General features: G+C 37.7%; 1 protein-coding gene across 6 annotated transcripts in view; it reads left to right on the forward strand.

Moving 5' to 3' along the window:
• The first annotated feature begins 635 nt into the window (after nucleotides 1-635).
• The window catches only part of NOL4 (nucleolar protein 4), a 408,480-nt gene continuing 384,620 nt past the window's right edge, over nucleotides 636-24,495 (forward strand). For all 6 annotated transcript variants that reach the window (XM_061169490.1, XM_061169493.1, XM_061169492.1 and 3 more), the window contains exon 1: nucleotides 636-899. In XM_061169490.1, the coding sequence (XP_061025473.1) occupies nucleotides 636-899 (264 nt within the window). The remainder of the gene's footprint in view (nucleotides 900-24,495) is intronic.

Genomic DNA, 24,495 nt, shown 5'->3' on the forward strand with positions numbered 1-24,495 from the left:
CACGCAGGGAAGGCCGAAGCGGAACAGGACCCTGGAGGAAGAAGAGTCCGGGGACCCGGCTGCCCTTCGGGCTCTCAGGCGCTCGGCCGGGCAGCTGCTTTTGAGAGAGGCGCAGCCCTCGCTCCTAGACCGTGGGGCCGGAGGCTGGGGAAGCTTCTGGGGCGCGCACGGGGAGGTGGCGCTGCGCTCCACCTGCCTGCCCCGGACACAGCCCCGGGCGAGGCGTCGAGGGACCACCCCAAGTCAATAGTGGGTTTTTAATAAACCAAGGAATGGGATTTTAATTATTTCAAAACCCAGCTCCTCCGGGCCAGATGCTGTTAGGATGGTCCTACTCCCACAGTATTAAAGAGACCCATTACTAAGAGGACGAAAAAAGCGTCCAAGACATCCGTCGCAATTACGAACGAACCAGAGACTTGGTAGCACAGGGCATTGATCGCTGGTGCCCAACCGACCCTCCTCCCCTCTCCCCATTCCTCCCCCCCGCCCCCCCCCCAACCCGAGGCAGGCTCTGGCGGCGGCCGGGACCTCGCGTCCCTACATCGTGGCGGGAGCTGCATTTTTCATGAGCCCGGGGTGAACAGGTGCGAAGTGCGCTGGGAGCATCCGGCCGGCGGCCGGGAGCAGGGAACATGGAGAGTGAGCGCGACATGTACCGCCAGTTCCAGGACTGGTGCCTCAGGACTTACGGGGACTCAGGCAAGACCAAGACGGTGACCCGTAAAAAATACGAGCGGATCGTCCAGCTCCTCAACGGCTGCGAGTCGAGCTCCACGGACAACGCCAAATTTAAATTCTGGGTCAAATCGAAGGGTTTCCAGCTGGGCCAGCCGGACGAGGTCCGCGGGGGCGGCGGCGGCGCAAAGCAAGTGCTCTACGTGCCGGTCAAGACCACGGTGAGTGACTCGCCTTCCTCTGTTATTCGTCTGCCCGAGCAGCCCGTTGCGGGGGGGGGGGGGACGGGGGGGGAGAAAGGGGGAGCCGTGAGCCACCGTTGGCTCGTTTGCCCCCACCCTTCTCAACCCCCTCCCCAAGTCGTCCCCAGTGTGTGAGCCAGGCGCGTTTTCCCCAACGTGGAGTCTTTGTGGTCCTTTATTTTAAAGCGGCAGCGCACCTTCAGAGCGCGCAGCCCTCCTGGCCTCCGGGCTCCCGGACCCGCTGCTGGAGCTTCCATCCCCTGGTCGGGCGGCGTCCCGCGTCCTCGGGCTGAGCCATTGTCCCACGTCCTTCGCTGGGCGCCTGGCGCGTGTCCCGCCTTCGCCACCGCTCATAAAGGCCACGCTGGAACCCCAGACGCACGCTCTGATAATAGACTATTCTGATCGATAGTCTACAGTGTCTCCTTATTGGCACAAAGCCCAAACGTGGCGCTGGTCGTGGATGTGGGGTTTTCCCCCGGACACTATCAGGTTTTATTGTTAGACCGCCGCTATTGCGAGACACCCGGCTGTCCGATCGCCTTGATCACTCCCGGAGATCTTGCCACGACTATTGAGATTGTAGATAAGGTCCTGGAGATTCCTCCTCCTATTGCCCCCATTCCCTTCCTCACTTCCCCCTTTCACAAATAAAGCCGCAGCTACATGATGAACAACAAAGCGAGATGGGTTTGGGCGCAGTCAAGTGGTGTACGTATTTGTTCCTTATTCTGGGATGGCTCTAGTCTCATGGCCACAAAGCTCTAAGCCCAGGCGCTGGCATTGAGAGCTCAGTATACCTCAGCCTGCTAGGCAGAAGCCTGTGAGGTTGGGGAGCGGCGGCAGCGTCAATTTCCTTTTTAAGGAGATGGGGACTGTGGGCTGCAAGTAGGATTGCAGATCAGATCCGTAAGACCTCTTTCTTCATCATGCTAGGTGGGTACTCGTCTGGAGTAGGGGTGGGGGAGGGTATCTGGCATCCTGTACATTTTTGCCTCGCTTTCGGGTTTCTTGAGCATTTGCTCCTTTTCCTCCCTTCCTTACTGGCCACTGTTTCTCGTGCAGTATTCCTGGAGGATGCTAGAAACGAGATGCCTTGAAAGCTATTCTTCTCTATCAAACGGAGGTATATTCAATTGGAAATATGTGCATGAAAGGTTTTTCAAAGGATTATTTGGAGGACTCTTTTATGTTTGGAAAGCAGTTTATGGTTTCTTGAGATTAATTAGGGGTAGTTGTTTGAAGGGAGTATATTTCTTTTGAAATTTATATGGAAAATGGGACATGGAAATAAAGGTGAAATGGAAACACACATGAAAGTTCTGCTGTTTTTTAAAAAAATGTACCATTGTTGGAAGGTTTCTAGAAGGTCGATCTATAAATGCAGCCTTCTCTTTTAACATGTGGCATTGCTAAAGACAATGGTGAGATTGCTTTACTAAGTAATGAGCATGGATGAACTGAGGTTTATTTACATCTGGATGAGCCAGAAGTCTGTCACATAGAATGAAGTGCTTTGATTCATTTTTATTGGGAGTAACATGAAGAACCTGATTTAAAAAAATAGCTTACTGTTAGACAAAGTAAATTAGAATTCACAGCATGTGAATATATTTTCCTTTGGGCAATACGGGGCTAATTGATGAATAAAATAATCATTTAAGATACATTTACCTGAATATTATTGAATAATTCTATGTTTTTTCTTTTTAAATTGCTAGCTTGGGAGTTTGTTTTTCTTTTCTTTTCTTTTTTTTTATGTTACACTTAGGCACCTCTGTTTACGTGTCGGATAGCTTCACTTGTGTATTGCTCCAGTGAGTTTATACTTGCATGGATTTGGTTACATCCACTGTATGTATAAACAGGTGTGCCTTTTTAAAACATTAATTCAAAATTCTAACATAAATTCTGTAATGGTTGTAGAGGCGCTAAGATAAACATGGATGCCAGTAATTCAAACCAGCATTCACATGCTCAGATACCATATTTTCATTGAAAAATTAACGCAGAGTTGTTAAAGAATTGCTGCTAAGACATCTAATATAGAGTAACAACTCCAGGGTTAATGATAAAGTAACACGTGTGTCTCTTTTCAGTAAGGATTCCATATAGTTAGGGGAGAAAATGTAATCCTTTAGGTGATGTTCTTGGATAATGGTTTCCCGTGTAGTATTTAAGAGCTCTGATCTTCATTCAGACCCGTTTGGAAATGTTGCAGATGTTTTTAATTCATGAACTCTCCTATTGCTGTTTATGAAATTTTTATGCTGCTCCTGACATAGAATTATAGGCTCCTCCTTCTCTGAGAGACAGCCAATCATCATTTCAATGAGTTAAAAAATAAAGATCCCCTTTTATCATGTGTTTCCCCACATCTCAAAATATTTCTTCCCTAAAAATATGTTGATTTTTCTTTATGATAACAGGAGTGCAGTCACCAGAAAGACAAAGAATATCTTTTTCTTTTCATTCAAAGGCATATATCGGTTAAAAGAAAGTACTGTATTTGAATGGTATTTTCACGTAGACTAAGAATCATGCTAGCTTTTTGAGGCTTGAAGGTTCACGGCTGGCTTTGCTGTCATTGAGAGAGATTTGCGCCTGGTGTTGCAGTAACCCACTGTTGCCAGTAATTAGACATCATTACTACTGCAAAAAGGGAAAGAGAGAAGGGGAGAGGACAGGCTGGGGCTAATTAACTCCTTGTGTTTAATGAAAGAAAGGGAGACTGATAGCAACTGGGAGGTCGGACTAGAAGAGAGCAGACACACCACACAGACTTAACTGAAACAGGACTATCTTTCAGTCTGAAAGAAGCTCGGTTCTACCTCTTGTTTTTCCAAAAGAACATATGTAGCTTTGCAAATACTTTCTCCCCTGAAGCCTAAATGTAACTGATGATAAAATCAAGCAAGTGACAACTGACTTAAAAATGTGGAATATTGGAGAAGATAAACATGCCCTTTAATATTTGTCCTGGCCATGCCTAAAACTGAGGGGACATATCTGTCACTGTTTAGATTACTGTGTGGCTGAGGAGATACTGTTTGGTCACCAAGCAACAACATCCTGCAACTCAGCCATTTTAGGTCTGGAGTGGGAATGTGTGTGTGCACGTGCGCGCGTACACACACACACACATATGTAAGGTTTGTTGAGCATTGCATCTAAGTTCTTTTCCACGCTACCACTATTATTTTTATGTTCCTTCATTAAAGGTGTGAGAAATTTAGAAGTATGAAATTATGAATAACTTCAAAACAGTTCTGAAAAAGATATAGCAAATGCCTGACATTGATTAGGAAAGAAATGTTTAATCAGTGACCGTTTAAAATTAGCATTACTATGCTTACTCTATTTTATGTCTTTGATAGTTCTAGTTTAGTTTGTTTTTAGAAGCTTTGCATCCTCATTGACATTTTGTTTTCTGGCAACATTAGTTGAAACATCACATTTAAAATGTAAAGCACCAGAGCACATTCTACCACTTGATATTAGGAAAGGTAAACTTAGAAAAGAACCAGAAATTTCATTGCAACTTTTCGTTAGTAATATTATTAATGTGTTAACGTGTATTTTTTAGAAAGTCGACTGCATTGTATAAAACATTAGGAAATTCAGTAAACTCACATTTCTATTTTTTTTTCAGTCTTAAGCAAACAAGGTAATGAATATCCAAACTGTAAAATCAAATAATGTGAACAATGCTTTTCTTGACCTGTATTTGTAGGAACAGACACTTTGGCTTAATTTTTTTCTTTTACCATTCATGTGTATTTTTTCCCTTTATTTATTCCACTAGGAAACATAAATGAATCTTTCATCCAGAAAAGAAAATGCATTATCTCTAGTTATGTCATTTAAAAATGATGATTTATTCAGTTCTGCAATCTGTAGCCTCAGATTTCATATTTTCTTGCTGTGTATACTACTAATTGATTATTGTACAGTGATTAGAATGAATATTCATGGACTGGTTCATAACCAGTTACTATTTTTTTAGTTCTCTGACTATGGTTTTTGGTTATTTTTTATGCCACGTCAGAGTGAAGGAAATAGTACATAAGGAGTCTGTATACATTTCCACTTGGCCTAACCCCATGCCTGAGGCACACATCATATGTATTGGGCCTTGATCTGGAATTTGCTATAGAGATTCTAGAAAACAAAGCTGAGGGATGTGCCAGCTATACATGATGATACTTTGTAACTCTGACACAGAGACAAATCATAATAGTAGTCACTGAGATATGAGCAATTTTTTGCTTATCTCTTAATACTTCCATACTAGTGGGAATTGCTATTGATGACCAATGCATTTTTTTCTTCATTTAAGTATTTTGGTACACTCTCTACCATAGGTCTTTGCGGGGGGGGGGGTGGGGGGAGGGTTAAAGAGATCCCAAGTATGATTCTCAGCATTGTGGTTTATAAGCTGACTTTAGTGGTTCCTTGTGAGTTGTTGGGAGGGATCAATCATCCATGGCAAGTCCCTAGCACAGCGCCTCCTCAAGGCTCTCAGGGAATGTGGGTACCTTTACTAGAGGCCAGTTGGCTGTGAGGATTAAGGGGCAAAGGGCTTGTAGAGATAACCCCCCTGAATCTTCGGAGGAAATCAGACCCTCTTAGTATATGAGGACTATCCCACACTTACTTCCTAAGATACCAGTCCTTGACTTTTCCATTGGTTCTTCCTTGTCTTGCTAGTAACTCTAGTGGAGGTGAGGGGCAAGACTCAGCACTCATATATATTCCCTCTAGAAACCTCCTGAGCCAGCGGAGATTCTGCTTGTCAAGATTTTAACTCTAGACTTTCTGCGTAGGATAAAGGAAAGATGAGGAAGGAAATCCAGGGATGTGGCAACAGAACTTCCAAAGTTTCCATCTCCATGTCAAGATCATAAAGACCTTTCACTAATAACTGTTGTATTTGCCAAGACTTTTTATATCTAACTGGGAAAATTAAAGTGAATCTAATGTGTTTTAGGTTACGTTTATTTTCATAGTCCTGGGATAACAAGATAAACTTCATGGACAGCATGGAGGGCAGGAAACATGGTATAGTGGGCAGGGTATAGATTTTAGAGCAAGATTTAAATCCTGGATTTGACATTTACTGAACCTGTGAATTAGGGGAAGTTTCTTAACTAAAGACACAGTTTCTTCTTTGTAAATGTACATAATATTACTTGCCTAATTAGTTTGGGATAAGAATTAATAATCATAATTCATACTTCCTAAGCATATAGCATATATAGCATATGGCTGGCACGTAGTAAATACTAAAAAAACAGAAGCTGGTCTAAGTATTAACAAACCAAGAACACCATGATGTAATTATAATTTGTGTTCTGAAGTAAAAATCACACTGTAACAGAGTTAAAATACAAGATACATATTATTAATGTATTTTTCACATATTTATTCTGCCTACTCCATTTTTAGAAAATAAAAATGACTTTATCCTCTTAAAAGTGATACATTCTCATTATTTCAAAAATCTAAGGGAAAAGGAAAAAAATGCTAAAAATTCATGCTAATCTCCCGCCCAGATATAACCACCATTAGCTAATTTTGAACATGATTATAGATGTCCCTCTAAACATGTATGCCAAAAGAAGATGAGACATAATGATTGACAGTGATACTGTATATGGACCAGCAAAAGTAATTTTCTGAAACTAGTATGATAATTATATGCTAATTTAAGTAAGAAGAATAAAGTATAATATTACCAAAATATAACAAAAGAAGAAGAAATACACGAAATTCAAAAAATTGCTAATAAAGACTTCTTCACAGAGGTATTTATTCCTGAAATTAATAGAAAAGATTAAGAAAAACATTGAGAGTGAATTACATTTATTTTTTCAACTACAGACTTCAATTTTATACCATATAATTGACTTTCTCCAATGGTAGGTAAGGGACAAATATATTTTCACTTCTCACCTCCTTATTACTTACCTCTCTGTTTATAATCAATTACATTGATTATAATTGTTATATATCTGATTGTATTATATCAGTTATATTATCTAATTGCTTTTACTCTCAAGGTTTTTTATATTTATGTTATAGTACGTAATTTGCTTCTTACAATTATTGATATTTTCCTTTGCTGTACTTAAATGCTTATCATCCATTGTTTTACCTGGTTTTCTTTACTTCTAAATTCTTTGATTCATCAGTTGATTAACTGTGATCCCTGATCATCTTTTTTTTTTTTTCCCTAAAGAAGGGGTCCTGTGTTCTATTCTTTAAGGTTTATATGCAATTGAAAATATTTGTCCTTTGTCTTTGTACCTAAAGAGCAACTTAGCTAGGTGCCATTTCTTCATTTCACTCTTTCCACCAGACATTATAGATATTGTGTTAGCTCTGTTAAAATCTAAGGCAAACCTGTTTTCCAGATTTCATGGATTGTTTACATAGGTATCCTTGAAATTAAATAATTTCACTAAGATATGTCTTGAATTCCTTTTCTCACTCTTTCTTTCTCCTGAGTAATGATACTCATGTCCATGGCTTCAGTTGTGTCTCTGTTCTGGGGACTTACTGCACATATTCTGGGGTTCAGATCTGTGTTTTGGGTTTTCTACTAGATGTTTCCATTAAGATATTCCAAAGCACCTAAAATTAAACAAATTCAAAAATGAATTTTTCTTCTCTCCATTCCCCCATCCTAGGTCCTCCAAGCTGACCTCTTTTTAAAAAAAAATTCTTAAAAAAATTTTTTTTCCATGGATGGCAACACAATTTGCTTACCTATCCAAGCCAAAAATCTGTGTGATATGCTTGATTTCTCCCTTTTCTTCCCTCCTTATAGTCAGTACTTGACAGAGTACTGTTGATTCTACCAACTTAATATCTCTTGAATTGACCGACCATATTCTTACCACACCATACCATGCAGTATGTCTATTGCTTGATAATTTAGTAATTTTTCCAAAACCTGTTTTGAAGGAAGGGAGTGCACAATGTGTAATACCTCACTGGTGCTCAGTATTAATGGAATAAATGAAAATCACCTCCCAGCCCAATACCACAGATGGGAACTGCTTATTTACCACCACACAACTAGTTTCATAGCCATACTGGGAACTCTTTTTTTAAAAAATTATATTTATTTATTTAAATTGTGGTAAAAAACACATAATATATATTTTCCATTTTCACACGTGTAAGTGTATGGTGCAATAGTATATGTACATTGTTGTGCAACAGATCTCCAGAGCTTTTTCATCTTGTAAAACTGAAACTCTATACCCAATAAACAACAATTTCCCTTTTCCCCTTCCCTCCAGACCCTGGTAACCACCATTCTACTTTCTGTTTCTGTGAATCTGACTACTTTTGATACCTCATATAAGTGGAACTACACAATGTTTGTCTTTTTGTGATTGATTATCTCACTTAGCATAATGTCCTCAATATTCATCCACGTTAAAGTGTGTGACAGGATTTCCTTCCTTTTAAAGGCTGAATAATACGCTATTGTATGCACTTACCACATTTTGTGTATTCATCTGTCAATGGACATTGGGTTGCTTCCATCTTTGGCTGTTGAAAATAGTGCTGCTATGAAAACGAGTGTGTGAAGTGTGTCCCTTCAAGACCCTGCTTTCAATTCTTTTGGATGTATACCCACAAGTGGGATTGCTGGATCACATAGTAGTTCTATTTTTAATTTTTTCAGGAACTTCCATACTGTTTTCCTTAACAGTTATACCATCTTATAGTCCCACCCACAGGGCACAAGGATGGGCTCTTTTTAAGGCTGAGAAACTAGTGACTTTGCTTGTCATCTAGAGCTCTTTAACAAGCATGTTTCTTCTTTAGGCAATAGCAAGTATTGAAAGTAACACAATTAATAATAATGTTATAATAATGCTTTACATTTATCAAGTTCTTAATATATATTGGTTAAAGATTGGGCTAATACCTTTAAAAAATGTCCCCTTTAATGTTCATAATAGTCCTACAGTATGAACACTTTTCATTACATACTTGAGAAAATTGTGGTTTAAGTTAAGATAACTTTCTAAAGTCACACAGCTTCTAAGTGTTAGAGCTGGGTTAAGAAACTGTTTCAGTGGAATTCCAAAGTCCTTGCTTTGGTCTCCAAACTTTTAAAATAATGCATTCCAATGATTTAAAAAATTAAATATTCCCCCAGTATGTGTATTTTTATAAATTACATATAGTTCTGTATCAATACTTAACACATAACACATGTTTAAAAATATAAATATATAAGGCTGATATTAAATAGATATAAACATACATTTTAATATTTTTTCTTCATCTCAGTAGGTCATCTCTTGCGTTCCCTGGGGTGTGCATATACCAATTTGGAGACAATTACTCTAATCCCTAGTACAGTGTTGCCTCACAGTAAATCATTTTGGTTAAGACCTTACACTTCAGCTAAGATATCACCTCCTCTCTTACAGGGTGGGGTGCCTCTGTACTTAATCAACACAATATTAAAATAGTTTCTTAGCCATTCAAATCCATGACATCCATAAAACAGTTACACACTTTTGCTGTTGGTTTGGTTGAGGTGAGAGTTTATTTCATCAAAGGCACGTTGAGGAGATGGTACATAATCAAGAATAGCTGAAGTGAGGGTACAGTGGAAGATGAAGTTGGAAAAGTAGGCTGGGGCAAAATCATGGGAAACCTCTACTGCCATGTTAAAAAGTTTGACCTTCATTCTATAGGGAATGGCAGCTACCAAAAGTGTTTGAGCAGGGATGTTATGACTTAGGTCTTATAGGTAGGGACTTGAGGTCTCTCCTTGGTTTATGCTGCAGAATATAAATCAGATGAATAAAGAATAAAAGTTAAATAGTTCCTTTGGTTCAATATATTGTTTGAAATATTATAAATAAATGTTACACAGGTATTGAAATCAAATTATCAAGCAGTAAATCAATATAATACAATAGCTTGATGTTGTTGTGTAATTGAATCATGCTGTACAAATTTCAGACTTTATTAATTCCAATAAAATGTTAAAAATAGGATTTGTGAAATATAAGAAAAAATAGATTTAAAGGCATTTAAAAGGAATATGGATCAAATCATCTTATAATAAACTGGTTTTTTTGTTTTTGGAGTTGAGGAGAAGTAATTTTTGACCTCTTAGTTGTTACTACATCCACAACTACAAAGATTTCCCAGAGACATCCTCCTAAAAACCCAGGGGAGATCTATACAGAATACTTATTTAAGCACAGACCTTTTCAAAGTAAAGTTACTGTTTCAAATATTGCTTAGAATATGGAGTTTTATACTTTAAGGCAGTATTCTAAACCTTACTCCAAGTTGTTTCTTGCTCAGACTTCTGTGATTTTAAATCCACATGCCAGTCTCTGCCACTAAGCGTCTTCCCTATGATTCTTCAATTTTTGTATACTGTGGTAGGCAGGATTCTAAGATAATTCCCAAATGACCCTCACACTTGTTTAATTCCCTTCCCTTTGAGTGTGGGTGGAACCTGTGGATATGATGAGCTATCACTCCCATGATTATGTTGTGTTATATGGCACAGTTAGCTTGAAGAAAGGGGGCTCTTTCAGGTGGGTCTGACTTAATCACATTAACCTTTTAAAAGCAGAGGTTTTTTTTCCCTGGCTTATAGCAGAAGTAGAGAGTTTCAAAGTCTGAGATGGATTCAGTGTAAGGGAGGTTCTCTATTGCTGAGATGGAGAGGGCCATGTGGTTAAGAGCTGAGAGCAACCTCTAGGAGCTGAGAGCATGCTTTGCCAACAGCTAGCAAAACAATGGGGACCTAAGTCCTACAACCACAAGGAATGGATTCTGGCAACAATCAAAGGAAGCTTGGAAGTGGGTCTTTCCCTAGTTGGGCTTCCAAGTAAGAATGCAGCTGTCTGACACTTGATTTCAACTTTAAGAGAACCTGAGCAGAAGACCCAGTTAAAATGTGCTGGATTTTGGACACACAGAAACTGTGAGATAATAAGTCTGTGAAGTTTTAAACCACCCAATTTGCAGTTATATAGCAAAAGAAAGCTAATACATAATTTTTTGGTCTAAATTTTCCAAAAAGCATTTGCTCAGTTAAAACAACTTTTTAAAAAGCGTATTTGACTAATATTATTTGTGGTTTCAGATACAACTGGGAATAATTCAAATGATATTCTGGCCTAATGCCTAATGTGTTGCCATTTTAATAGTTTTTGATGAGATGGTCCATAATTTAGTGAAATATATAATTTCTAACAGATCATTTAAATATTTAATGATTGATCACATTAGGAATATATATATTCCTAATAATATATATGCATATGTATATATATACACATGTATATTATTTTGATTTTTCTCAATGTTTTTACTTAAAAACTTTTTATTTCATTATCTTCCATCATATATTCCATTATATTCCATTCTGTCTCCTAAATAGAATATGAGGTGGCTTGCAGTTTTAGGTTTTTCATGGGAGGATAGAGATAGAGGAGTGCACATATCAAAAGACATTATTATTCACATAATTATATTAATGTATGTTTAAGTATTCTTGAATATGTAGAGAAAAATAACAAAATATAGCATCCGTTATCATTTATTAGAAATAACTATTCTATAATTTTATTTTTAAATTATTATTTGTTATAATATTATACCTTATAAAGAAGACCTGCCTAGTATTTGGGGAATATAATATAGAAAATAACATTAATAGGTATATCTTCTTCTGTTAAGATATTAGCTGGAACTGGTAATTATTTTCCCCTCTCTATGTTGGGAAGAGAAAATCTTTATTTTGATTTTTTTTCCTTTTTCTCTATCTGAGGTTTATCCAATAGGCTCTTATGTTCCACTCTTCCTAATTTTAATCAAGTATTCATCTGTGCTAGTTATTCTCACAGTTACAGAGCTGTTAGAAAACTGCAAGGTTGAGAAGGAGATTCAGAATATAAGTTCAGGAAGTTGGAAACATCATTTTGGTAATAAGAAAGAATAACTTGTCTTACAGGCAGAGAGTGGGTGTTTTTGTTGTTAGTAGTTATTTTCCTTCCTTTTTAAAAGTTAAAATATGTTTTCAGAAAATATTACTTGAATATTTGGGTCTCATCATTATATATAAAGATAGTAGTCATTGAGATAAGGTTGGCCAATATTTCTGAAATTATTCTTTTTCTTTTGGTTCGATGCCAGTGTGAGGGGGTACAGAGAGGATACTTATAGGTGAACATGACTGAAGTTGTCAAATGGCTAGAGGGCTTTAGGGGTTTAATCTAGGAACATGGGGCAAAGCTAAGTGACATATATGAGGATCTAATGTCTAGCTTGGTCATAATAACACCATGCTCTAACCAATTGACCTAACTAGATGCAATTTTCAAATCAAGGCTAGATGGCATTTTGCTTGAAAATATAATAAAAGATCTCTTAATAGAACTTCACTAACTAGTGAATTAACCAAAACTGTCTCTTCCCAGGGTGTGGACAGATTCATTCACAGTAGTCTACCCTGTAGTTACTTATACCCTGTGCACATAAAATTGAGTTGTGTGCATATTACTGGTTATGTTTTTCCCACATCCTTTTTAGTGAATTTCAATTATTATCATAATTGTGATTTAAATATTTCATAAACTGATGAATTGAGTGCATGAACTTAAATTCAGTGCTTTAGAAAGGCTCAAAATAAATGTTAATTGCTAAAAAAACAATTAGGAAAAATAGAGAAAAAAAGAAGAAAACTTAGGTTTCTGCACAGCCTAGATTACTTTACAAGTAATAACTAACTTCTCATTCTACTTTAAAGTAACTGAAACTAGAAGTCATAGACAGTGCATTATTGGGGGGCTTATACACTTGGAATGTCAATCAGTAGACCCATACTTGAAGAGATCTTTGTCTTATCATAAGTTTAACAAATAATTATATATTAGCATGTATTAAATGAAAATTTGATATTGAAGTGTGTATATATCATCTTCTCTGCCTTCCAACTTTAACTTTTTTTTTTAGTTATCTATTTTATTTTATTTTTTAATTTTGCTTCACAATACTGTGTTAGTTTCTGTTGTACAACAAAGTGAATCAGCCGTATGCATACATATATCCCCATATCTTCTCCCTCTTGCGTCTCCCTCCCACCCTCTCTCTCCCACCCCTCTAGGTCATCGCAAAACCCTGAGCTGATCTCCCTGTGCTATGCGGCTGCTTCCCAGTAGCGATCTATTTTACATTTGGTAGTGTATATATGTTGATGCTACTATCACTTTGCCCCAGCTTCCCCCTCCCCACCCCATTCCTAAGTCCTAAAGTCCATTCTCTATGTCTGCATCTTTATTCCTGTCCTTCACTTAACTTTTTCTATGTTAAGTGGGCAACTTCACAAAGGATAACAAGAGCTTTATGCACCAATATAGAAAGTTATAATAAGTGGTGTTTGGTCAGCCATGGACATATGAGTTAAAGATACACATACTGGCAGTGCTGATAAAATAATATACTGTCATGATCACAAAGAACTTAGTGCTTCCTGAAGGTATATCCCTATTATGGAAGAAAATGTTTCCATCCAGATGAGCCAAATGCCCTAACGTAGTCATGTGAGATTATTACGCCCTCTTTAAACCCATATTTAACAAGCTACCTTTTGATTATTTGGGTTCCCACATGACTTGACTAAAGAGAGAATGCACTGGTCAAACTGTTGCTGATGCTGGGAATATTTAAGTTGTATTTCTCAGTATAAGTGAAGTAATTTAATTTTTATACTATAATCTCTTGTCAGTTTTGGTGGAGTTCAGAGCCTCTATATCTAATCAACTAATATACACTGAAGAGATCTCCAGAAGAACGTTGGAGAGCTGTTGAGATGGGAAGGGGAAAATGGGTACTAGGGAGGCAACAAAACGGGGTCCGTTATCCGACTCATTTAGAAATCTTCCTTCTAGGCAATCATTCTGTCTTATTTCCAGTTCCCTTGATGTTCTGGTTGCTCTCTTCTGATTAAATTGCTTTCTAAAATATGGTACTTAGCATACTTTATAGGGTTATAATAATAGTCTAATATAACTTTGAATTGTGCTTTTTTCATTTAAAATTATTATTAAAATTTCCCCAATAGTTTTGATAATTATTTTTATGGCTTTACAAATACCTAATCAAGTATCTATACCATAACTATCTTTTGAAAATTTTATTTAATTAATTTGCCCATTTTTATTTTATTTGATTAAAAGGAAGAGCAACAGAAATTATAAATAGGCTATTTTTCATCTTCTGTAGTCTTTAAAATATATAGGACTCTTGAAAGCAAAAATTATAGCATTGTCTTGTGGGGTTTTAAAATCTATGTAGATGTGATACATATAAATATATATAATATACAAAGGATATTCTCTAACCCAAAGATTTAAATTACACATCAATAAGAGAAAATTATCTGGTAATTCCCCAAGTATTTAAAGATTAGACAACATACTTTTAAGTAATCTATAGGCAAAAGAGGAAATCCCAAAGGAAAGTAGACAATATTTTGAACAGAATGAAAATGGTAGTGTAGCATATCAAAATTTACAGGATGAACCTAAAGCAAGGCTTTGAGGAAAATTTATGGTGGTAAATGCTTATATTACAAAAGATGAAATGTCTCAAAATAATACTCTAAGCTTCCACCTAAGGAACTAGATAAAGAAGAGCAAGTGAAACACAATGAAAGCAGAAACTTAATTTTAGTTAATTCCTGATAATCTCAGTAAGTCTAAAGTACCCGTTTGCCTGGGGTTCTGAGGAATGAGGATGGTTCATGTAGTTTCACAACCTTAGAGTGAGAGGTAGCTGGGCCTTGTTTATCTGATGATGGTAACCGTATCTGCTGAGATGTACGTTTCCCCATTCAGTGTACTCCTGTCATGTAGATTGGTAATGTGGTTCACTTTGCTTCTGAATATAGGGAATATGCAAATACAGGACTTTCTTAGGTATTTTGTTTTTTTTTTTGAATTTTATTTTATTTATTTTTTTATACAACAGGTTCTTATTAGTTATCTATTTTATACATATTAGTGTTTATATGTCAATCCCAATCTCCCAATTCATCCCACCACTACCCCCCACCCCCAACCCTGCTTTCCCCCCTTTGTGTCCATATGTTTGTTCTCTACATCTGTGTCTCTATTTCTGCCTTGCAAACTGGTTCATCTGTACCATTTTTCTAGATTCCACATATATGCGTTAATATACGATATTTGTTTTTCTCTTTCTGACTTGCTTCACTCTGTATGACAGTCTCTAGGTCCACGCATGTCTCTACCAATGACCCAATTTCGTTCCTTTTTATGGCTGAGTAATATTCCATTGTATATATGTACCACATCTTCTTTATCCATTTGTCTATCGATGGGCATTTAGGTTGCTTCCATGACCTGGCTATTGTAAATAGTGCTGCAATGAACATTGGGTTGTATGTGTCTTTTTGAATTATGGTTCTCTCTGGGTATATGCCCAGTAGTAGGATTGCTGGGTCATATGGTAGTTCTATTTTTAGTTTTTTAAGGAACCTCCATACTGTTCTCCATAGTGGCTGTATCAGTTTACATTCCCACCAACAGTGCAAGAGGGTTCCCTTTTCTCCACACCCTCTCTAGCATTTGTTGTTTGTAGATTTTCTGATGATGCCCATTCTAACCAGTGTGAGGTGATACCTCATTGTAGTTTTGATTTTCATTTCTCTAATAATTAGTGATGTTGAGAAGCTTTTCATGTGCCTCTTGGCATCTGTATGTCTTCTTTGGAAAAATATCTATTTACGTCTTCTGCCCATTTTTTGATTGGGTTGTTTTTTGTTTTTTGTTTTTAAATTTTATTTATTTATGGCTCTGTTGGGTCTTCGTTTCTGTGCCAGGGCTTTCTCTAGTTGTGGCAAGTGGGGGCCACTCTTCATCGCGGTGCGCGGGCTTCTCACTATCGTGGCCTCTCTTGTTGCGGAGCACAGGCTCCAGACGCGCAGGCTCAGTAATTGTGGCTCACGGGCCCAGTTGCTCCGCGGCATGTGGGATCTTCCCAGACCAGGGCTCGAACCCGTATCCTCTGCATTGGCAGGCAGATTCTCAACCACTGCACCACCAGGGAAGCCCTGTTTGTTTTTTTAAGATTGAGCTGCATGAGTGTCTTTCTTGATATCATGGGATGAGTTCAGCTACTCTCGGGAACTTGTGAGACTGTCTCACACTAATATGCATCGCATTTGGCTGTCTCTGTTCTGTTGCTCACAAACTATGTCAGATGCAGAAAAAAATTTAAAAACAAGCCACCCACCTGTTATATTTGGCGTTTCAGGAATTCCCAAAGCTATCTGGGTTTAGCTTCTCAGAACTCTTAGGCTTAGACTTTAGGGAGGCATAGACAGCAGGGAACTTCTCAGGAACTCATGAATATGCAGCTTACATTTTCCTCTGTGTCTGTCTTCACCCACTGAGAGAATTGTTATCTCACAGGAAGTGTGAAATTGTTTATTACTTTTTCAGCATTTATTCAGGTCTGTTTCTTATGGCATACATATTATGTGATGGGTCTCCAGGCTTTAGGTTTCTAAAGCTCCAAAGCTCAGGCTCTTGCAAGTCCAAGTAAACTTTTGAAACTGAAAATCCTAGACTTGAACTTTTTTAAACAATGTGTGTCATCATCACAACCTTTCCCCAGGGGAGTCACTATGGATAGCCCTAACAACCCAATTCGGGGAAAGGAACAGGATACACATAAAAAGTCAAATGGAAGAAATTAGTTAACACTTCAAAAGTTCTAACATATGTTAAGTAAGGAGAGTAAATGATAGCTATTTCACATGGTTATTGTGTTGATTAAATGAGTCAATACATATGATTCATGTGTCAGTTTCGGACAACCAAGAATTTAAATATTAATTTTTCCCCTTTTTGTCATCATCATCTCCTCCTTTTCCCAATAAATACAATGCTGAAGTATCACCTATGCCTAGGGAGAATATAAAGGTGTCTTAGAGTTTATTAATTATATGAAACAATTCAGGAAAATAATATGCTTGAGGAGAAGCTCATGGCTCTAGACTAGAACACAAATGGCCAAGGGAAGGGTAGGGAGTGATTTTTTTCCTTCATCCATTCTTTGTCTTACCTATTATCCAGGATAGAGTTTGACCACAATACATTTTAAAAGTCTCCTCATATAAACCAAATGATTACTTTGAAATATAGTACATATATTCAAAATTATAAAAATCCAAGCATTAGGGAACTACAGAAAACTGAAATGAAAAGTAATTATATAAGACAAGTATTATAAAGAATTTTATTATAAAGATTGTTGTACAGACCAGTGGATTAAAAATGCTTTTTGCAGACCACAAGAACTAATCACTGGCTGAGATTATTTTCGGTAAAATCTAGAACTCACTCTCAAGAGGTATAGATTCTCCTCTTGTTGCAGAGATCCTGAGAACGAGATCATGCATGGGATTGTGGAGCAATACGGTGTTATATTTGTGTATTATGTATGCACAGATTTAGGTTCTGTTGAGAGCCATTTTAGTTCTCAACAAATAGCATTTTTGTTGAGTCGGAACTGTACAGAGTGCAGTCAGATGAGGCAGGATGTAATGAGGAGAGGTATATCCTGTCTATGCTGCCTTATTAGCACTTGTCACATTGTGTTCATTTTTCAAACAAGCAGAATTTTTTTTTTCTCTCATTCAAAAAAAGGTCTAAAGGTAGATAGTCAAGGGATGATGTGGCAAAGTCCTGATGTCATAAGGATCAAGGCTCCCATTTTCCTATTTGCCATTTGTAATATAGCTTTCATCCTCACTTGGTGGAACAGCTCTAGTTCTGGTAGACATGCTGCTTTCCAGGCAGAAAACTGTGTGTGTGTGTGTGTGTATGTGTGAGTGTGTGTGTGTGTGTGTGTGAGAGTGTGAGTGTGAGAAAGAGAGAGAGACACAGAGACAGAATACTGAGACTCCTCCTGCTCCCTAATCCCTCTTTTTTTTTTTTTTGCCCTGTATTTTTTTTTAAATTTTTAAATTTAATTATACTTATTTTTTTATACAGCAGGTTCTTATTAGTCGTCAATTTTATACCCATCAGTGTATACATGTCAATCCCAATCTCCCAATTCATCACACCACCATCCCCACCCCCCGCGGCTTTCCCCCCTTGGTGTCCATACGTTTGTTCTCTACATCTGTGTCTCAACTTCTGCCCTGCAAACCGGTTCATCTGTACCATTTTTCTAGGTTCCACATACATGCGTTAATGTACAATATTTGTTTTTCTCTTTCTGACTTACTTTACTCTGTATGACAGTCTCTAGATCCATCCACGTCTCAACAAATGACCCAATTTCGTTCCTTTTTATGGCTGAGTAATATTCCATCGTATATATGTACCACATCTTCTTTATCCATTCCTCTGTCGATGGGCATTTAGGTTGCTTCCATGACCTGGCTATTGTAGTGCTGCAATGAACATTGGGGTGCTTGTGTCTTTTTGAATTATGGTTTTCTCTGGGTATATGCCCAGTAGTGGGATGGCTGGATCATATGGTAATTCTATTTTTAGTTTTTTAAGGAACCTCCATACTGTTCTCCATAGTGGCTGTATCAATTTATATTCCCACCAACAGTGCAAGAGGGTTCCCTTTTCTCCACACCCTCTCCAGTATTTGTTGTTTGTAGATTTTCTGATGATGCCCATTCTAACTGGTGTGAGGTGATACGTCATTGTAGTTTTGATTTGCATTTCTCTAATAATTAGTGATGTTGAGCAGCTTTTCATGTGCTTCTTGGCCATCTGTATGTCTTCTTTGAAGAAATGTCTATTTACGTCTTCCGCCCATTTTTGGATTGGGTTTTTTATTTCTTTAATATTGAGCTGCATGAGCTGTTTATATATTTTGGAGGTTAATCCTTTGTCCGTTGATTCGTTTGCAAATATTTTCTCTCATTCTGAGGGTTGTCTTTTCATCTTGTTTATGGTTTCCTTTGCTGTGCAAAAGCTTTTAAGTTTCATTAGGTCCCATTTGTTTATTTTTGTTTTTATTTCCATTACTCTAGGAGGTGGATCCAAAAAGATCTTGCTGTGATTTATGTCAAAGACTGTTCTTCCTATGTTTTCCTGTAAGAGTTTTATAGTGTCCTGTCTTACATTTAGGTCTCGAATCCATTTTGAGTTTTTTTTGTGTATGGTGTTACAGAATGTTCTAATTTCATTCTTTTACATGTAGCTGTCCAGTTTTCCCAGCACCGCTTATTGAAGACACTGTCTTTTCTCCATTGTATATCCTTGCCTCCTTTGTCATAGATTAGTTGACCATAGGTGCATGGGTTTATCTCTGGGCTTTCTATCTTGTACTATTGATCTATGTTTCTGTTTTTGTGACAGTACCATATTGTCTTGATTACTGTAGCTTTGTAGTATAGTCTGAAGTCAGGGAGTCTGATTTCTCAAGCTCCGTTTTTTTCCCTCAAGACTGCTTTGGCTATTCGGGGTCTTTTGTGTCTCCATACAAATTTTAAGATTTTTTGTTCTAGTTCCATAAAAAATGCCATTGGTAATTTGATAAGAATTGCATTGAATCTGTAGATTGCTTTGGGTAGTATAGTCATTTTCACAATATTGATTCTTCCAATCCAAGAACATGGTGTATCTCTCCATCTGTTGGTATCATCTTTAATTTCTTTCATCAGTGTCTTATAGTTTTATGCAAACAGGTCTTTTGTCTCCCTAGCTAGGTTTATTCCTAAGTATTTTATTCTTTCTGTTGCAATGGTAAAAGGGAGTGTTTCCTTAATTTCTAGTTTCAGATTTTTCATCATTAGTGTATAGGAATGCAAGAGATTTCTGTGCATTAAATTTATATCCTGCAACTTTACCAAATTCATTGATTGGCTCTAGTAGTTTTCTGGTGGCATTTTCAGGATTCTCTATGTATAGTATCATGTCATCTGCAAACAGTGACAGTTTTACTTCTTCTTTTCCAATTGGTATTCCTTTTATTTCTTTTTCTTCTCTGATTGCCGTGGCTGGGACTTCCAAAACTATGTTGAATAATAGTGATGAGAGTGGACATCCTTGTCTTGTTCCTGATCTTAGAGGAAATGCTTTCAGTTTTTCACCATTGAGAATGATGTTTGCTGTGGGTTTGTCGTATATGGACTTTATTATGTTGAGGTAGGTTCCCTCTATGCCCACTTTCTGGAGAGTTTTTATCATAAATTGGTGTTGAATTTTGTCAAAAGCTTTTTCTGCATCTATTGAGATGATCATATGGGTTTTCTTCTTCAATTTGTTAATATGGTGTATCACATTGATTGATTTGCATATATTGAAGAATCCTTGCATCCCTGGGATAAATCCCACTTGATCGTGGTGTATGATCCTTTTAATGTGTTGTTGGATTCTGTTTGCTAGTATTTGGTTGAGGATATTTGCATCTATATTCATCAGTGATATTGGTCTGTAATTTTCTTTTTTTGTAGTATCTTTGTCTGGTTTTGGTATCAGGGTGATGGTGGCCTCATAGAATGAGTTAGGGAGTGTTCCTTCCTCTGCAATTTTTTGGAAGTGTTTGAGAAGGATGGGTGTTAGCTCTTCTCTAAATGTTTGATAGAATTCACCTGTGAAGCCATGTGGTCCTGGACTTTTGTTTGTTGGAAAATTTTAATCACAGTTTCAATATCATTACTTGTGATCTGTTCATATTTTCTATTTCTTCCTGGTTCAGTCTTGGAAGGTTATACCTTTCTAACAATTTGTCCATTTCTTCCAGGTTGTCCATTTTATTGGCATAGAGTTGCTTGTAGTAGTCTCTTAGGATGCTTTGTATTTCTACGGTGTCTGTTGTAACTTCTCCTTTTTCATTTCTAATTTTATTGATTTGAGTCCTCTACCTCTTTTTCTTGATGAGTCTGGCTAATGGTTTATCACTTTTGTTTATCTTCTCAAAGAACCAGCTTTTAGTTTTATTGATCTTTGCTATTGTTTTCTTTGTTTCGATTTCATTTATTTCTGCTCTGATCTTGATGATTTCTTTCCTTCTGCTAACTTTGGGTTTTATTTGTTCTTCTTTCTCTAGTTCTGTTAGGTGTAACGTTAGATTGTTTATTTGCGATTTTTCTTGTTTCTTGAGGTAGGCTTGTAGAGCTATAAACTTCCCTCTTAGAACTGCTTTTGCTGCATCCCATAGGTTTTGGATCATCGTGTTTTCATTGTCATTTGTCTCTGGGTATTTTTTGATTTCCTCTTTGATTTCTTCAGTGATCTCTTGGTTATTTAGTAACATATTGTTTAGCCTCCATGTGTTTGTGTTTTTTACGTTTTTTTCCCTGTAATTCATTTCTAATCTCATAGCGTTGTGGTCAGAAAAGATGCTTGATATGATTTCAATTTTCTTAAATTTACTGAGGCTTGATTTGTGACCCAAGATATGATCTATCCTGGAGAATGTTTCGTGCGCACTTGAGAGGGAAGTGTAATCTCCTGTTTTTGGATGGGATGTCCTATAAATATCAATTAAATCTATCAGGTCTGTTGTGTCATTTATAGCTTCTTTTTCCTTATTTATTTTCATTTTGGATGATCTGTCCATTGGTGTAAGTGAAGTGTTAAAGTCCCCCACTATTGTTGTGTTACTGTCGATTTTCTCTTTTATAGCTGTTAGCAGTTGCCTTATGTATTGAGGTGCTCCTATGTTGGGTGCGTATATATTTATAATTGTTATATCTTTTTCTTGGATTGATCCCTTGATCATTATGTAGTGTCCTTCCTTGTCTCTTGTAACATTCTTTATTTTAAAGTCTATTTTATCTGCTATGAGTATTGCTACTCCAGCTTTTTTTGATTTCCATTTGCATGGAATATCTTTTCCATCCCCTCATTTTCAGTCTATATGTGTCCCTAGGTCTGAATTGGGTCTCTTGTAGATAGCATATATATGGGTCTTGTTTTTGTATCCATTCAGCAAGCCTGTGTCTTTTGGTTGGAGTATTTAATCCATTCACGTTTAAGGTAATTATCGATATGTATGTTCCTATGACCATTATCTTAATTGTTTTGGGTTTGTTTTTGTAGGTCCTTTTCTTCTCTTGTGTTTCCCACTTAGAGAAGTTCTTTTAGCATTTGTTGTAGAGCTGGTTTGGTGGTGCTGAATTCTCTTAGCTTTTGCTTGTCTGTAAAGCTTTTGATTTATCCATCGAATCTGAATGAGATCCTTGCCAGGTAAAGTAATCTTGGTTGTAGGTTCTTCCCTTTCATCACTTTAAGTTTATCATGCCACTCCCTTCTGGCTTGTAGCGTTTCTGCTGAGAAATCAGCTGTTAACCTTATGGGAGTTCCATTGTATGTTATTTGTCATTTTCCCTTGCTGCTTTCAATAATTTTTGTTTGCCTTTAATTTTTGTCAATTTGATTACTATGTGTCTTGGCGTGTTTCTCCTTGGGTTTATCCTATATGGGACTCGCTGCACTTCCTGGACTTGGGTGGCTATTTCCTTTCCCATGTTAGGGAAGTTTATGACTATAATCTCTTCAAATATTTTCTCTGGTCCTTTCTCTCTCTCTTCTCCTTCTGGGACCCCTATAATGCGAATGTTGTTGCTTTTAATGTTGTCCCAGAGGTCTCTTAGGCTGTCTTCATTTCTTTTCATTCTTTTTTCTTTTTTCTGTTCCGCAGAAGTGAATTCCACCATTCTGTCTTCCAGGTCACTTATCCGTTCTTCTACCTCAGTTATTCTGCTATTGATTCCTTCTAGTGTAGTTTTCATTTCAGTTATTGTATTGGTCATCTCTGTTTGTTTGTTCTTTAATTCTTCTAGGTCTTTGTTAAACATTTCTTGCATCTTCTCGATCTTTGCCTCCATTCTTTTTCCGAGGTCCTGGATCATCTTCCCTATCATTATTCTGAATTGTTTTTCTGGAAGGTTGCCTATCTCCACTTCATTTAGTTGTTTTTCTGGGGTTTTATCTTGTTCCTTCATCTGGTACATAGCCCTCTGCCTTTTCATCTTGTCTATCTTTCTGTGAATGTGGTTTTTGTTCCACAGGCTTCAGGATTGTAGTTCTCCTTGCTTCTACTGTCTGCCTTCTGGTGCATGAGGCTATCTAAGAGGCTTGTGGAAGTTTCCTGATGGGAGGGACTGGTGGTGGGTAGAGCTGACTGTTGCTCTGGTGGGCAGAGCTCAGTAAAACTTTAATTCACTTGACTGCTGATGGGTGGGACTGGGTTCCCTCCCTGTTGGTTGTTTGGCCTGAAACAACCCAACACTGGAGCCTACCTGGGCTCTTTGGTGGGGCTAATGACAGACTCTGGGAGGGCTCACACCAAGGAGTACTTCCCAGAACTTCTGCTGCCAGTGTCCTTGTCCCCACGGTTAGCCACAACCACCCCCTGCCTCTGCAGGAGGCCCTCCAACACTAGCAGGTAGATCTGGTTCAGTCTCCCCTGGGGTCACTGCTCCTTCCTCTGGGTCCCAGTGCGCACACTCCTTTGTGTGTGCCCTCCAAGAGTGGAGTCTCTTTTCCCCCAGTCCTGTTGAAGTCCTGTAGTCAAATCCCACTAGGCTTCAAATTCTGATTCTCTAGGAATTCCTCCTCCCGTTGCTGGACCCCCAGGTTGGGAATCCTGATGTGTGGCTCAGAACCTTCACTCCAGTGGGTGGACTTCTGTGGTATAAGTGTTCTCTAGTCTGTGAGTCACCCACTCAACAGTGATGGGATTTGATTTTACTGTGATTGCACCCCTCCTACCGTCTCATTGTGGCTTCTCCTTTGTCTTTGGATGTGGGGTATCATTTTTGGTGAATTCCACTGTCTTCCTGTCAGTGATTGTCCAGCAGCTAGTTTTGTTTCTGGTATTCTCGCAAGAGGGAATGAGAGCACGTCCTTCTACTCTGCCATCTTGGTTCCTCCCAATAAAGTCCCCTCTTTTTTTATTTGAAATTTTTGTTGAGATCACTGTAGATTCATCTGTACTCACTTCTCACTAATGGTTAACATTTTGCCAAACTCTAGTGTAATATCATAGCCAGTATAATTATATTGATACAATCCACCAGTCTTATTTAGATTTCCCCAGTTTTACTTGTACTCGTGTGTGTGTGTGTGTTTGTGTTTATGTGTGTGTGTTAAATTCCACACAATTTCGTTATGTGTCTGGGTTTGTGTATCCACTACATGCTCAAGATACTGAATAGTTCTAACAACACAAGGATACCTCAATCTACCCCTTTATAATCGTACTCATCTCTCTCCTGTCTCCTTTATCCCCCCATGACCCCTAACTGTAACTTTCCAATCACCAATCTATACTAAATTTCTAAAATTTACAATTTCGAAATGAAACCATACATATAACATACCTTTGGAGATTAGCGTTTTTTTTGTTTGTTTTTTTTTTCCACTCAGTATAATTCCCTGGAGACTTAACCAAATTCTTGTGTGTATCAATAGTTTGTATCTCTTTGTTGCTGAGTAGTACTCTACCCTATGGATGTTTAATCATTAATCTGTTGAAGGATATCTGGTCTGATTTCAGTTTGGAGCTGTTA

Source organism: Eubalaena glacialis, chromosome 15 (assembly GCF_028564815.1).
Source record: "Eubalaena glacialis isolate mEubGla1 chromosome 15, mEubGla1.1.hap2.+ XY, whole genome shotgun sequence".
Classification (NCBI taxonomy): Eukaryota; Metazoa; Chordata; class Mammalia; order Artiodactyla; family Balaenidae; genus Eubalaena; species Eubalaena glacialis.